Genomic DNA, 17,261 nt, shown 5'->3' with positions numbered 1-17,261 from the left:
CCTTTCAGCAACTCCTGTTGTCACTGGCACAACTGTGATCATTTCTACTCAAGCCAGTTCAGCTACAACTGCTGAAGGTACCAGCATGAAAACCTCACCTCCCATTGAAGGAAGCACTCCAGGAACAATTATGCCTGTCAGCACCATGCTGCCTGCCAGTTCTGAGGCCAGCACCCATGAAACAACTGCTGTTGACAGCAGCATACCTGTGACCATTTCTACTGCAGCCACTTCGTCTCGTACAAGTGCTGAGGGTACCAGCATGTCAACCTCAACTCTTAGTCCAGGAAGCACTCCAGTAACAATTATGACATTAGGCACCACACCGGTGGCCAGTTCTGAGGCTACCACCTTTTCAACAACTCCTACTGACTCAAATATTGCTGTGACCACTTCTAGTCAGGTCAGTTCTTCTAGTACAATTGCTGAAGCTACTAGCATGCCAACCTCAATTCCTAGTGAAGGAAGCACTCCATTGACAAATATTCCTCTCAGCACCATGTCAGTGGCCAGTTCTGAGGCTAGCACCCTTTCAACAACCTCTGTTGACAAGAGCAAACCTGTCATCACTGCTACTGAAGCCACTTCACCTCCTACAATTGCTGAAGGTACCAGCAGGCCAACCTCACCTCCCAATGAAGGAAGCACTCCATTCACAAGTAGTATACCTGTCAGCACCACACTGCAGGCCAGTTCTCAGGCTAGCACCCTTTCAACAACTCCTGTTGACACCAGCTCACCAGTGACGACTTCAACTGCAGCCAGTTCATCTCCTAGAACTTCTGAAGGTACCAGCATGCCAACCTCAACTCCTCGTGAAGGAAGCACTCCATTAACAAGTATGACAGTGGGCACCACGCAGGTGGCCAGTTCTGAGGCTAGCACCCTTTCAACAACTCCTGTTCACACCAGCACACCCTTGACCACTTCAACTGTAGCCAGTTCATCTCCTACAACTGCTGAAGGCACGAGCATGCCAACCTCAACTCCTAGTCAAGGAAGCACTCCATTATCAAGTATGACAGTGGGCACCACGCAGGTGGCCAGTTCTGAGGCTAGCACCTTTTCAACAACTCCTGTTGACTCCAGCACCCCTGTGATCACTTCTACTGAAGCCAGTTCATCTGCTACAACTGGCAAAGTTACCAGCATGCCAACCTCACCTCCTAGTGAAGCAAGCACCCCATTAACAAGTATGCCTGTCAGCACCACGCCACTGTCCATTTCTGAGGCTAGTAACCTTTCAGCAACTCCTGTTGTCACTGGCACAACTGTGATCATTTCTACTCAAGCCAGTTCAGCTACAACTGCTGAAGGTACCAGCATGAAAACCTCACCTCCCATTGAAGGAAGCACTCCAGGAACAATTATGCCTGTCAGCACCATGCTGCCTGCCAGTTCTGAGGCCAGCACCCATGAAACAACTGCTGTTGACAGCAGCATACCTGTGACCATTTCTACTGCAGCCACTTCGTCTCGTACAAGTGCTGAGGGTACCAGCATGTCAACCTCAACTCTTAGTCCAGGAAGCACTCCAGTAACAATTATGACATTAGGCACCACACCGGTGGCCAGTTCTGAGGCTACCACCTTTTCAACAACTCCTACTGACTCAAATATTGCTGTGACCACTTCTAGTCAGGTCAGTTCTTCTAGTACAATTGCTGAAGCTACTAGCATGCCAACCTCAATTCCTAGTGAAGGAAGCACTCCATTGACAAATATTCCTCTCAGCACCATGTCAGTGGCCAGTTCTGAGGCTAGCACCCTTTCAACAACCTCTGTTGACAAGAGCAAACCTGTCATCACTGCTACTGAAGCCACTTCACCTCCTACAATTGCTGAAGGTACCAGCAGGCCAACCTCACCTCCCAATGAAGGAAGCACTCCATTCACAAGTATACCTGTCAGCACCACACTGCAGGCCAGTTCTCAGGCTAGCACCCTTTCAACAACTCCTGTTGACACCAGCTCACCAGTGACGACTTCAACTGCAGCCAGTTCATCTCCTAGAACTTCTGAAGGTACCAGCATGCCAACCTCAACTCCTCGTGAAGGAAGCACTCCATTAACAAGTATGACAGTGGGCACCACGCAGGTGGCCAGTTCTGAGGCTAGCACCCTTTCAACAACTCCTGTTCACACCAGCACACCCTTGACCACTTCAACTGTAGCCAGTTCATCTCCTACAACTGCTGAAGGCACGAGCATGCCAACCTCAACTCCTAGTCAAGGAAGCACTCCATTATCAAGTATGACAGTGGGCACCACGCAGGTGGCCAGTTCTGAGGCTAGCACCTTTTCAACAACTCCTGTTGACTCCAGCACCCCTGTGATCACTTCTACTGAAGCCAGTTCATCTGCTACAACTGGCAAAGTTACCAGCATGCCAACCTCACCTCCTAGTGAAGCAAGCACCCCATTAACAAGTATGCCTGTCAGCACCACGCCACTGTCCATTTCTGAGGCTAGTAACCTTTCAGCAACTCCTGTTGTCACTGGCACAACTGTGATCATTTCTACTCAAGCCAGTTCAGCTACAACTGCTGAAGGTACCAGCATGAAAACCTCACCTCCCATTGAAGGAAGCACTCCAGGAACAATTATGCCTGTCAGCACCATGCTGCCTGCCAGTTCTGAGGCCAGCACCCATGAAACAACTGCTGTTGACAGCAGCATACCTGTGACCATTTCTACTGCAGCCACTTCGTCTCGTACAGGTGCTGAGGGTACCAGCATGTCAACCTCAACTCTTAGTCCAGGAAGCACTCCAGTAACAATTATGACATTAGGCACCACACCGGTGGCCAGTTCTGAGGCTACCACCTTTTCAACAACTCCTACTGACTCAAATATTGCTGTGACCACTTCTAGTCAGGTCAGTTCTTCTAGTACAATTGCTGAAGCTACTAGCATGCCAACCTCAATTCCTAGTGAAGGAAGCACTCCATTGACAAATATTCCTCTCAGCACCATGTCAGTGGCCAGTTCTGAGGCTAGCACCCTTTCAACAACCTCTGTTGACAAGAGCAAACCTGTCATCACTGCTACTGAAGCCACTTCACCTCCTACAATTGCTGAAGGTACCAGCAGGCCAACCTCACCTCCCAATGAAGGAAGCACTCCATTCACAAGTATACCTGTCAGCACCACACTGCAGGCCAGTTCTCAGGCTAGCACCCTTTCAACAACTCCTGTTGACACCAGCTCACCAGTGACGACTTCAACTGCAGCCAGTTCATCTCCTAGAACTTCTGAAGGTACCAGCATGCCAACCTCAACTCCTCGTGAAGGAAGCACTCCATTAACAAGTATGACAGTGGGCACCACGCAGGTGGCCAGTTCTGAGGCTAGCACCCTTTCAACAACTCCTGTTCACACCAGCACACCCTTGACCACTTCAACTGTAGCCAGTTCATCTCCTACAACTGCTGAAGGCACGAGCATGCCAACCTCAACTCCTAGTCAAGGAAGCACTCCATTATCAAGTATGACAGTGGGCACCACGCAGGTGGCCAGTTCTGAGGCTAGCACCTTTTCAACAACTCCTGTTGACTCCAGCACCCCTGTGATCACTTCTACTGAAGCCAGTTCATCTGCTACAACTGGCAAAGTTACCAGCATGCCAACCTCACCTCCTAGTGAAGCAAGCACCCCCCATTAACAAGTATGCCTGTCAGCACCACGCCACTGTCCATTTCTGAGGCTAGTAACCTTTCAGCAACTCCTGTTGTCACTGGCACAACTGTGATCATTTCTACTCAAGCCAGTTCAGCTACAACTGCTGAAGGTACCAGCATGAAAACCTCACCTCCCATTGAAGGAAGCACTCCAGGAACAATTATGCCTGTCAGCACCATGCTGCCTGCCAGTTCTGAGGCCAGCACCCATGAAACAACTGCTGTTGACAGCAGCATACCTGTGACCATTTCTACTGCAGCCACTTCGTCTCGTACAGGTGCTGAGGGTACCAGCATGTCAACCTCAACTCTTAGTCCAGGAAGCACTCCAGTAACAATTATGACATTAGGCACCACACCGGTGGCCAGTTCTGAGGCTACCACCTTTTCAACAACTCCTACTGACTCAAATATTGCTGTGACCACTTCTAGTCAGGTCAGTTCTTCTAGTACAATTGCTGAAGCTACTAGCATGCCAACCTCAATTCCTAGTGAAGGAAGCACTCCATTGACAAATATTCCTCTCAGCACCATGTCAGTGGCCAGTTCTGAGGCTAGCACCCTTTCAACAACCTCTGTTGACAAGAGCAAACCTGTCATCACTGCTACTGAAGCCACTTCACCTCCTACAATTGCTGAAGGTACCAGCAGGCCAACCTCACCTCCCAATGAAGGAAGCACTCCATTCACAAGTATACCTGTCAGCACCACACTGCAGGCCAGTTCTCAGGCTAGCACCCTTTCAACAACTCCTGTTGACACCAGCTCACCAGTGACGACTTCAACTGCAGCCAGTTCATCTCCTAGAACTTCTGAAGGTACCAGCATGCCAACCTCAACTCCTCGTGAAGGAAGCACTCCATTAACAAGTATGACAGTGGGCACCACGCAGGTGGCCAGTTCTGAGGCTAGCACCCTTTCAACAACTCCTGTTCACACCAGCACACCCTTGACCACTTCAACTGTAGCCAGTTCATCTCCTACAACTGCTGAAGGCACGAGCATGCCAACCTCAACTCCTAGTCAAGGAAGCACTCCATTATCAAGTATGACAGTGGGCACCACGCAGGTGGCCAGTTCTGAGGCTAGCACCTTTTCAACAACTCCTGTTGACTCCAGCACCCCTGTGATCACTTCTACTGAAGCCAGTTCATCTGCTACAACTGGCAAAGTTACCAGCATGCCAACCTCACCTCCTAGTGAAGCAAGCACCCCATTAACAAGTATGCCTGTCAGCACCACGCCACTGTCCATTTCTGAGGCTAGTAACCTTTCAGCAACTCCTGTTGTCACTGGCACAACTGTGATCATTTCTACTCAAGCCAGTTCAGCTACAACTGCTGAAGGTACCAGCATGAAAACCTCACCTCCCATTGAAGGAAGCACTCCAGGAACAATTATGCCTGTCAGCACCATGCTGCCTGCCAGTTCTGAGGCCAGCACCCATGAAACAACTGCTGTTGACAGCAGCATACCTGTGACCATTTCTACTGCAGCCACTTCGTCTCGTACAGGTGCTGAGGGTACCAGCATGTCAACCTCAACTCTTAGTCCAGGAAGCACTCCAGTAACAATTATGACATTAGGCACCACACCGGTGGCCAGTTCTGAGGCTACCACCTTTTCAACAACTCCTACTGACTCAAATATTGCTGTGACCACTTCTAGTCAGGTCAGTTCTTCTAGTACAATTGCTGAAGCTACTAGCATGCCAACCTCAATTCCTAGTGAAGGAAGCACTCCATTGACAAATATTCCTCTCAGCACCATGTCAGTGGCCAGTTCTGAGGCTAGCACCCTTTCAACAACCTCTGTTGACACGAGCAAACCTGTCATCATTGCTACCGAAGCCACTTCAACTCCTACAATTGCTGAAGGTACCAGCAGGCCAATCTCACCTCCCAATGAAGGAAGCACTCCATTCACAAGTATACCTGTCAGCACCACACTGCAGGCCAGTTCTGAGGCTAGCACCCTTTCAACAACTCCTGTTGACACCAGCTCACCAGTGACGACTTCAACTGCAGCCAGTTCATCTCCTAGAACTTCTGAAGGTACCAGCATGCCAACCTCAACTCCTCGTGAAGGAAGCACTCCATTAACAAGTATGACAGTGGGCTCCACGCCGGTGGCCATTTCTGAGGCTAGCACCCTTTCACCAACTCCTATTGACACCAGCACACCGTTGACTACTTCAACTGTAGCCAGTTCATCTCCTACAACTGCTGAAGGCACGAGCATGCCAACCTCAACTCCTAGTCAAGGTAGCACTCCATTAACAAGTATGACAGTGGGCACCACGCAGGTGGCCAGTTCTGAGGCTAGCACCTTTTCAACAACTCCTGTTGATGCCAGCACCCCTGTGATCACTTCTACTGAAGTCAGCTCATCTCCTACGACTGGCAAAGCTACCAGCATGCCAACCTCACCTCCTAGTGAAGTAAGCACTCCATTGACAAGTATGCCCGTCAGCACCACGCCACTGTCCAGTTCTGAGGCCAGCACCCATGCAACAACTCCTGTTGACACGAGCATACCTGCTACCATTTCTACTGCAGCCAGTTCATCTCATACTAGTGCTGAGGGTACCAGCATGCCAACCTCAACTCCTAGTCAAGGAAACACTCCAGTAACATTTATGACATTGGGCACCACACCGGTGGCCAGTTCTGAGGCTACCACCCTTTCAACAACTCCTGTTGACTCCAGCATTGCTGTGACCATTTCTAGTCAAGTCAGTTCTTCTACTACAATTGCTGAAGCTACTAGCATGCCAACCTCAATTCCTAGTGAAGGAAGCACTCCATTGACAAGTATGCCTCTCAACACCACAACAGTGGCCAGTTCTGAGGCTAGCACCCTTTCAACAACCTCTGTTGACACGAGCAAACCTGTCATCATTGCTACTGAAGCCACTTCACCTCCTACAATTGCTGAAGGTACTATCATGCCAACCTCACCTCCCAGTGAAGGAAGCACTCCATTCACAAGTATACCTGTCAGCACCACACTGCAGGCCAGTTCTGAGGCTAGCACCCTTTCAACAACTCCTGTTGACACCAGCACACCCTTGACCACTTCAACTGTAGCCAGTTCATCTCCTAGAACTTCTGAAGGTACCAGCATGCCAACCTCAACTCCTCGTGAAGGAAGCACTCCATTAACAAGTATGACAGTGGGCACCACGCAGGTGGCCAGTTCTGAGGCTAGCACCCTTTCAACAACTCCTGTTGACACCAGCACACCCTTGAGCACTTCAACTGTAGCCAGTTCATCTCCTACAACTGCTGAAGGCACGAGCATGCCATCCTCACCTCCTAGTGAAGGAAGCACTCCATTAACAAGTATGCCTGTCAGCACCACGCCACTGTCCAGTTCTGAGGCTAGCAACCTTTCAGCAACTCCTGTTGTCACTGGCACAACTGTGATAATTTCTACTCAAGCCAGTTTAGCTACAACTTCTGAAGGTACCAGCATGAAAATCTCATCTCCCAGTGTAAGAAGCACTCCAGTAACAATTATGCCTGTCGGCACCACGCTGCCTGCGAGTTCTGAGGCCAGCACCCATTCAACAACTCCTGTTGACACCAGCATACCTGTGACCATTTCTACTGAAGCCAGTTCATCTCGTACAAGTGCTGAAGGTACCCGCATGCCAACCTCAACTCCTAGTCGAGGAAGCACTCCAGTAACAACTATGTCATTGGGCACCACACTGGTGGCCAGTTCTGAGGCTAGCACCCTTTCAACAACTCCTGTTGACTCCTACTTTCCTGTGACCACTTCTAGTGAAGCCAGTTCTTCTACTACAATTGCTGAAGCTACTAGCATGCCAACCTCAATTCCTAGTGAAGGAAGCACTCCATTGACAAGTATGCCTCTCAGCACCTCACCAGTGGCCAATTCAGAGTCTAGCACCCTTTCATCTACCTCTGTTGAAACAAACAAACCTGTGATCATTGCTACTGAAGCCAGTTCATCTCCTACAATTGCTGAAGGTACCACGATGCCAACCTCATCACCTAGTGAAGGAAGCACTCCATTCACAAGTATACCTGTCAGCATGACACCACAGGCCAGTTCTGAGGCTAGCACCCTTTCAACAACTCCTGTTGACAACAGCTCACCTGTGACCACTTCAGCTGAAGCCAGTTCATCTCCTACAACACCTGAAGGTACGAGCATGCCAACCTCAACTCCTAGTCAAGGAAGCACTCCAGTAACAGGTGTGCCTGTCAGCACCAGGCCGGTGGCCAGTTCTGAGGCTAGCACCCTTTCAACATCTCCTGTTGACACCAACACATCTGTTACCATTTCTACTGAAGCCAGTTCATCTACAACTGCCATAGGTACCAGCATGCCAACCTCAACTCCTCGTGAAGGAAGCACTCCATTAACAAGTATGACAGTGGGCACCACGCAGGTGGCCAGTTCTGAGGCTAGCACCCTTTCAACAACTCCTGTTCACACCAGCACACCTGTGACCACTTCGACTGAAGCCGGTTCATCTCCTACAACTACTGAAGGTACCAGCATGCCAACCTCAACTGCTAGTCAAGGAAGCACTCCATTAACAAGTATACCTGTCAGTACCACACTGCTGGCCAGTTCTGAGGTTGACACTTTTGCAACCACTCCTGTTGACTTCAACACTCCTGTGACCACTTCTACTGAAGCCACTTCATCTGCTACAACTGGCGAAGGTACCAGCATGTCAACCTCATCTCCTAGTGAAGGAAGCACTCCAGTAACAAGTATGCCTGTCAGCACCAAGCTGCTGGTCAATTCTGAGGCTAGCACCCTTTCAACAAGTCCTGTTGACACCAGCACACCTGTGACCACTTCAACTGAATCCAATTCTTCCCCTACAACTGCTGAAGTTACCAGCATACCAACCTCAACTCCTAGGCAAGGAAGCACTCCATTGACAAGTATACCTGTCAGCACCAGTCTGGCATCCAGTTTTGAGGCTAGCACCCTTTCAACAACTCCTGTTGACACCAGCACACCTGTCACTACTTCCTCTGAAGCCAGTTCATCTCCTGCAACTGCTGGAGGTACCAGCATGCCAATCTCACCTACCAGTGAAGGAAACACTCCATTGACAGCTGTGCCTTTCGGTACCACGCCGGTGGCCAGTTCTCGGCCTAGCACCCTTTCTACATCTCCTGTTAACACCATCAAACCTGTGACCACTTTTACTGAAGCTAATTCATCTCCTACAAGTGCTGAAGGTACCAGCATGTCAACCTCAACTCCTAGTGGAGAAAGCACTGGATTAACAAGTATTACTGTCAACCCCACGCCAGTGACCATTTCTGAGGCTAGCACCCTTTCAACAACTCCTTTTGGCTCCAAAACTCTTGTTACCACTTCTACTCAAGCCAGTTCATCTCCAGCAACTCTTCAGTTCACCACTATTCTTAAGTCTACTCCAAGTGAAGGAAGCACTTCATTAACAACTATGCCCCTCAGCAGCACACATGTGACCAGTTCTGAGGCTAGCACACCTTCCACACTTTCTGTTGACACCAGCACACCTGTGACTACTTCTACTCAGGCTAGTTCAACTAATACAATTCCTGAAGTTATCACCATGCCAATATCAACTCCTAGTGAAGGAAGCACTCCATTAACAATTATGCCTGTCAGCAACATATCGGTGACCATTTCTGATCCTAACACACCTTCAACACCTCCTGTTGACACCAGCACACCTCTGACTACTTCTATCCAAGTCAGTTCATCTCCTACAACTCCTGAAGGGACCAGGATGCCAATCTCGACTCCTAGTGAAGGAAGCACCCCATTAACAACTATTTCTGTTAGCACCACACGTGTGACCAGTTCTGCGGGCAGCATGCTTTCAACACCTTCTGTTGACACCAGCACATCTGTGACCACTTCTATCCAAGTCAGTTCATCTGCTACAACTCCTGAAGGTACCAGTATTCCAACCTCGACTCCTAGTGAAGGAAACACTCCATTAACAACTATTCCTGTCAGTACCACACATGTGACCAGTTCTGAGGGCAGCACCTGTTCAACACTTTCTGTAGACACCAGCACACCTGTCACCACTTCTACCAGCGTCAGTTCATCTCCTACCACTCCTGAAGTCACCACCATGCCATTCTCAACTTCTAGTGTTGGAAGCACTCCATTAACAACTATTTCTGTCAGCACCACACGTGTGACTAGTTCTGCGGGCAGCATGCTTTCAACACCTTCGGTTGACACCAACACATTTGTGACCACTTCTACCCAAGTCAGTTCATCTCCTACAACTCCTGAAGTCACCACCATGCCAATCTCTACACCTAGTGAAGGAAGCACTCCATTAACAACTATTCCTGTCAGCACCACACGTGTGGCCAGTTATGAGGGCAGCACCCTTTCAACACCTTCTGTTGACACCAGCACACCTGTGACCACTTCTATCCAAGTCAGTTCATCTGCTACAACTCCTGAAGGTACCAGTATTCCAACCTCGAATCCTAGTGAAGGAAGCACTCCATTAACAACTATTCCTGTCAACACCACACCTGTGACTAGTTCTGCAGGCAACATGCTTTCAACACCTTCGATTGACACCAGCACATCTGTGACCACTTCTACCCAAGTCAGTTCATCTCCTACAACTCCTGAAGTCACCACCATGCCAATCTCTACTCCTAGTGACAGAAGCACTCCATTAACAACTATTCCTCTCAGCACCACACGTGGGACCAGTTCTGAGGGCAGTACCCTCTCAACACCTTCTGCTGACACCAGCACACCTGTGACCACTTCTATCCAAGTCAATGCATCTCCTACGACTCCTGAAGTAACCACCATGCCAATCTCTACTCCTAGTGAAGGAAGCACTCCATTAACCACTAGTCCTGTCAGCACCACACGTGTGACCAGGTCTCAGGTTAGCACCCATTCAACACCTTCTGTTGACACCAGCACACCTGTGACCACTTCCACCCAAGTCAGTTCATCTCCTACCACTCCTGAAGTCACCACCATGCCAATCTCTACTCCTAGTGAAGGAAGCACTCCATTAACAACTATTCCTGTCAGCACCACACGTGTGACCAGTTCTGAGGGCAGCACCCTTTCAATACCTTCTGTTGACACCAGCACACCTGTGACCACTTCTACCCAAGTCAGTTCATCTCCTACAACTCCTGAAGATACCAGTATGCCAATCTCGACTCCTGGTGAAGGAAGCACTCCATTAACAATTTTGCCTGTCAGCACCACATCGGAGACCATTTCTGATCCTAGCACACCTTCAACACCTCCTGTTGACACCAGCACACCTGTGACCACTTATACCCACGTCAGTTCATCTCCTACAACTCCTGAAGTCAACACCATGCCAATCTCGACTCCTAGTGAAGGAAGCACTCCATTAACAACTATTCCTGTCAGCACCAAACCTGTGACCGGTTCTGAGGGCAGCACCCTTTCAACAGTTTCTGTTGACACCACCACACCTGCGACCACTTCTACTCACGTCAGTTCATCTCCTACAACTCCTGAAGTCACCACCATGCCAATCTCTACACCTAGTGAAGAAAGCACTCCATTAACCACTATTCCTGTCAGCACCACACATGTGACCAGTTCTGAGGGCAGCACCCTTTCAACACCTTCTGTTGACACCAGCACACCTATGACCACTTCTACGCAAGTCAGTTCATCTCCTACAACTCCTGAAGGTATGCCAATCTCGACTCCTGGTGAAGGAAGCACTCCATTAACAATTTTGCCTGTCAGCACCACATCGGAGACCATTTCTGATCCTAGCACACCTTCAACACCTCCTGTTGACACCAGCACACCTGTGACCACTTCTACCCACGTCAGTTCATCTGCTACAACTCCTGAAATCACCACCATGCCAATCCCTACTCCTAGTGAAGGAAGCACTCCATTAGCAACTATTCCTGTCAGCACTACTAGTCTGACCAGTTCTGAGGGTAGCACCATTTCAACACCTTCTGTTGACATCAGCACACCTGTGACCACTTCTACACGAGTCACTTCATCTCCTACCATTCCTGAAGTCACCACCATGCCAATCTCAACTCCTAGTGTACGAAGCACTCCATTAACAACTATTCCTGTCAGCACCACACATGTGACCAGTTCTGAGGGCAGCACCCTTTCAACACCTTCTGTTGACACCAGCACACCTGTGACCACTTCTATGCAAGTCAGTTCATCTGCTACAACTCCTGAAGGTACCAGTATGGCAACCTCGACTCCTAGTGAAGGAAGCACTCCATTAACAACTATTCCTGTCAGCACCACACCTGTGACGAGTTCTGCGGACAGCATGCTTTCAACACCTTCAGTTTACACCAGCACATCTGTGACAACTTCTACCCAAGTCAGTTCATCTCCTACAACTCCTGAAGTCACCACCATGCCAATCTCTACTCCTAGTGAAGGAAGCACTCCATTAACCACTATTCCTGTCAGCACTACACGTGTGACCAGTTCTCAGGGTAGCACCCTTTCAACACCTTCTGTTGAAACCAGCACACCTGGGACCACTTCTATTCAAATCAGTTCATCTCCTACAACTCCTGAAGGTAATAGTATGCCAATCTCGACTCCTAGTGAAGGAAGCACTCCATTAACAATTTTGCCTGTCAGCACCACACGTGTGACCAGTTCTGAGGGCAGCACCCTTTCAATACCTTCTGTTGACACTAGCACACCTGGGACCACTTCTACCCAAGTCAGTTCATCTCCTACAACTCCTGAAGGTACCAGTATACCAATCTCGACTCCTAGTGAAGGAAGCACTCCATTAACAATTTTGCCTGTCAGCACCACATCGGTGACCCTTTCTGATCCTAGCACACCTTCAACACCTCCTGTTGACACCAGCACACCTGTGACCACTTCTACAAGAGTCAGTTCATCTCCTACAACTCCTGAAGTCACCACCATGCCAATCTCTACTCCTAGTGTACGAAGCACTCAATTAACAACTATTCCTGTCAGCACCACACATGTGACCAGTTCTGAGGGCAGCACCCTTTCAACACCTTCTGTTGACACCAGCATACCTGTGACCACTTCTACCCAAATCAGTTCATCTACTACAACTCCTGAAGGTACCACTATGGCAACCTCGACTCCTAGTGAAGGAAGCACTCCATTAACAACTATTCCTGTCAGCACCACACGTGTGACCAGTTCTGTGGGCAGCATGCTTTCAACCCCTTCTGTTGACACCAGCACACCTGTGACCACTTCTACCCAAGTCAGTTCATCTCCTACCACTCCTGAAGTCACCACCATGCCAATCTTGACTCCTAGTGAAGGAAGCACTCCATTAACAACTATTCCTGTCAGCATCACACCTGTGACCAGTTCTGCGGATAGCATGCTTTCAACACCTTCAGTTTACACCAGCACATCTGTGACCACTTCTACCCAAGTCAGTTCATCTCCTACAACTCCTGAAGATACCAGTATGCCAAACTTGACTCCTAGTGAAGGAAGCACTCCATTAACAATTTTGCCTGTCAGCACCACCTCAGAGACCATTTCTGATCCTAGCACACCTTCAACACCTCCTGTTGACACCAGCACACCTGTGACCACTTCTACCCACATCAGTTCATCTCCTACAACTCCTGAAGTCATCACCATGCCAATCTCTACTCCTAGTGAAGGAAGCACTCCATTAACAACTATTCCTGTCAGCACCACACGTGTGACCAGTTCTGAGGGCAGCACCCTTTCAACACTTTCTGTTGACACCACCACACCTGCAACCACTTCTACCCACATCAGTTCATCACCTACAACCCCTGAAATCACCACCATGCCAATCCCTACTCCTAGTGAAGGAAGCACTCCATTAGCAACTATTCCTGTCAGCACCACCAGTCTGACCAGTTCTGAGGGTAGCACCGTTTCAACACCTTCTGTTGATATCAGCACACCTGTGACCACTTCTATCCAAGTCAGTTCATCTGCTACAACTCCTGAAGGTACCAGTATGGCAACCTCGACTCCTAGTGAAGGAAGCACTCCATTAACAACTATTCCTGTCAGCACCACACCTGTGACCAGTTCTGCGGACAGCATGCTTTCAACTCCTTCTGTTGACACCAGCACATCTGTGACCACTTCTACCCAAGTCAGTTCATCACCTACAACTCCTGAAGTCACCACCATGCCAATCTCTACTCCTAGTGACGGAAGCACTCCATTAACAACTATTGCTGTCAGCACCTCACGTGTGACCAGTTCTGAGGGCAGCACCCTTTCAACACCTTCTGTTGACACCAGCACACCTGTGACCACTTCTATCCAAGTCAGTTCATCTGCTACAACTCCTGAAGGTACCAGGATTCCAACCTCGATTTCTAGTGAAGGAAGCACTCCATTAACAACTATTCCTGTCAGCACCACACGTGTGACCAGTTCTGAGGGCAGCACCCTTTCAACGCTTTCTGTTGACACCAGCACACCTGTGACCACTTCTACCCCCGTCAGTTCATCTCTTACAACTCCTGAAGTCACCACCATGCCAATCTCTACTCCTAGTGAAGGAAGCACTCCATTAACCACTATTCCTGTCAGCACTACACGTGTGACCAGTTCTCAGGGTAGCACCCTTTCAACACCTTCTGTTGACACCAGCACACCTGTGACCACTTCTGTGCAAGTCAGTTCATCTCCTACCACTCCTAAAGGTACTAGTATGCCAATCTCGACTCTTAGTGAAGGAAGCACTCCATTAACAACTATTCCTGTCAGCACCACACATGTGACCAGTTCTGAGGACAGCACCCTTTCAACACCTTCTGTTGACACCAGCACACCTGTGACCACTTCTACCCAAGTCAGTTCATCTCCTACAACTCCTGAAGGTACCAGTATGCCAATCTCTACTCCTAGTGAAGGAAGCACTCCATTAACAATTTTGCCTGTCAGCACCACATCGGTGACCCTTTCTGATCTTAGCACACCTTCAACACCTCCTGTTGACACCAGCACACCTGTGACCACTTCTACAAGAGTCAGTTCATCTCCTACCACTCCTGAAGTCACCACCATGCCAATCTCTACTCCTAGTGTACGAAGCACTCAATTAACAACTATTCCTGTCAGCACCACACATGTGACCAGTTCTGAGGGCAGCACCCTTTCAACATCTTCTTTTGACACCAGCATACCTGTGACCACTTCTACCCAAATCAGTTCATCTGCTACAACTCCTGAAGGTACCAGTATGGCAACCTCGACTCCTAGTGAAGGAAGCACTCCATTAACAACTATTCCTGTCAGTACCACACGTGTGACCAGTTCTGCAGGCAGCATGCTTTCAACCCCTTCTGTTGATACCAGCACACCTGTGACCACTTCTACCCAAGTCAGTTCATCTCCTACAACTCCTGAAGATACCAGTATGCCAATCTCGACTCCTGGTGAAGGAAGCACTCCATTAACAATTTTGCCTGTCAGCACCACATCGGAGACCATTTCTGATCCTAGCACACCTTCAACACCTCCTGTTGACACCAGCACACCTGTGACCACTTCTACCCACGTCAGTTCATCTTCTACAACTCCTGAAGTCACCACCATGCCAATCTCGACTCCTAGTGAAGGAAGCACTCCATTAACAACTATTCCTGTCAGCACCACACCTGTGACCGGTTCTGAGGGCAGCACCCTTTCAACAGTTTCTGTTGACACCACCACACCCGCGACCACTTCTACTCACGTCAGTTCATCTCCTACAACTCCTGAAGTCATCACCATGCCAATCTCGACTCCTAGTGAAGGAAGCACTCCATTAACAACTATTCCTGTCAGCACCACACGTGTGACCAGTTCTGAGGGCAGCACCCTTTCCACACTTTCTGTTGACACTACCACACCTGCGACCACTTCTACCCACATCAGTTCATCACCTACAACTCCTGAAATCACCACCATGCCAATCTCTACACCTAGTGAAGAAAGCACTCCATTAACCCCTATTCCTGTCAGCACCACACATGTGACCAGTTCTGAGGGCAGCACCCTTTCAACACCTTCTGTTGACACCAGCACACCTATGACCACTTCTACCCAAGTCAGTTCATCTCCTACAACTCCTGAAGGTATGCCAATCTCGACTCCTGGTGAAGGAAGCACTCCATTAACAATTTTGCCTGTCAGCACCACATCGGAGACCATTTCTGATCCTAGCACACCTTCAACACCTCCTGTTGACACCAGCACACCTGTGACCACTTCTACCCACGTCAGTTCATCTGCTACAACTCCTGAAATCACCACCATGCCAATCCCTACTCCTAGTGAAGGAAGCACTCCATTAGCAACTATTCCTGTCAGCACTACTAGTCTGACCAGTTCTGAGGGTAGCACCATTTCAACACCTTCTGTTGACATCAGCACACCTGTGACCACTTCTACACGAGTCACTTCATCTCCTACCATTCCTGAAGTCACCACCATGCCAATCTCAACTCCTAGTGTACGAAGCACTCCATTAACAACTATTCCTGTCAGCACCACACATGTGACCAGTTCTGAGGGCAGCACCCTTTCAACACCTTCTGTTGACACCAGCACACCTGTGACCACTTCTATGCAAGTCAGTTCATCTGCTACAACTCCTGAAGGTACCAGTATGGCAACCTCGACTCCTAGTGAAGGAAGCACTCCATTAACAACTATTCCTGTCAGCACCACACCTGTGACGAGTTCTGCGGACAGCATGCTTTCAACACCTTCAGTTTACACCAGCACATCTGTGACAACTTCTACCCAAGTCAGTTCATCTCCTACAACTCCTGAAGTCACCACCATGCCAATCTCTACTCCTAGTGAAGGAAGCACTCCATTAACCACTATTCCTGTCAGCACTACACGTGTGACCAGTTCTCAGGGTAGCACCCTTTCAACACCTTCTGTTGAAACCAGCACACCTGTGACCACTTCTATCCAAATCAGTTCATCTCCTACAACTCCTGAAGGTACTAGTATGCCAATCTCGACTCCTAGTGAAGGAAGCACTCCATTAACAATTTTGCCTGTCAGCACCACATCGGTGACCCTTTCTGATCCTAGCACACCTTCAACACCTCCTGTTGACACCAGCACACCTGTGACCACTTCTACAAGAGTCAGTTCATCTCCTACCACTCCTGAAGTCACCACCATGCCAATCTCTACTCCTAGTGTACGAAGCACTCAATTAACAACTATTCCTGTCAGCACCACACATGTGACCAGTTCTGAGGGCAGCACCCTTTCAACACCTTCTGTTGACACCAGCATACCTGTGACCACTTCTACCCAAATCAGTTCATCTACTACAACTCCTGAAGGTACCACTATGGCAACCTCGACTCCTAGTGAAGGAAGCACTCCATTAACTACTATTCCTGTCAGCACCACACGTGTGACCAGTTCTGCGGGCAGCATGCTTTCAACTCCTTCTGTTGACACCAGCACACCTGTGACCACTTCTACCCAAGTCAGTTCATCTCCTACCACTCCTGAAGTCACCACCATGCCAATCTTGACTCCTAGTGAAGGAAGCAC

General features: G+C 49.2%; 2 protein-coding genes across 4 annotated transcripts in view; both read left to right on the top strand.

The window, feature by feature from the left end:
- AP1S1 (adaptor related protein complex 1 subunit sigma 1) overlaps nt 1-17,261 on the top strand; it is a 339,237-nt gene that overhangs the window by 198,399 nt on the left and 123,577 nt on the right. The window lies entirely within an intron of this gene.
- LOC126950928 (mucin-17-like) lies at nt 4,213-5,909 on the top strand. The gene is made up of 2 exons (XM_050784852.1): nt 4,213-5,352; nt 5,859-5,909. Exons 1-2 carry the CDS (start codon nt 4,213-4,215, stop codon nt 5,907-5,909), a joined length of 1,191 nt encoding a protein of 396 aa, XP_050640809.1.

The sequence above is a fragment of the Macaca thibetana genome, chromosome 3, assembly GCF_024542745.1.
Source record: "Macaca thibetana thibetana isolate TM-01 chromosome 3, ASM2454274v1, whole genome shotgun sequence".
NCBI lineage: Eukaryota > Metazoa > Chordata > Mammalia > Primates > Cercopithecidae > Macaca > Macaca thibetana.
This window is presented reverse-complemented; position numbering and strand designations above follow the sequence as displayed.

Excerpts from the sequence above, each read along its gene's own strand:
- LOC126950928 (XM_050784852.1), top strand. The coding sequence starts at position 4,213 with ATGTCAGTGGCCAGTTCTGAGGCTAGCACCCTTTCAACAACCTCTGTT. Across the intron at positions 5,353-5,858 it reads CTGTGACCACTTCTAGTCAG|CACACCGTTGACTACTTCAA; the intron begins GTCAGTTCTTCT and ends TATTGACACCAG.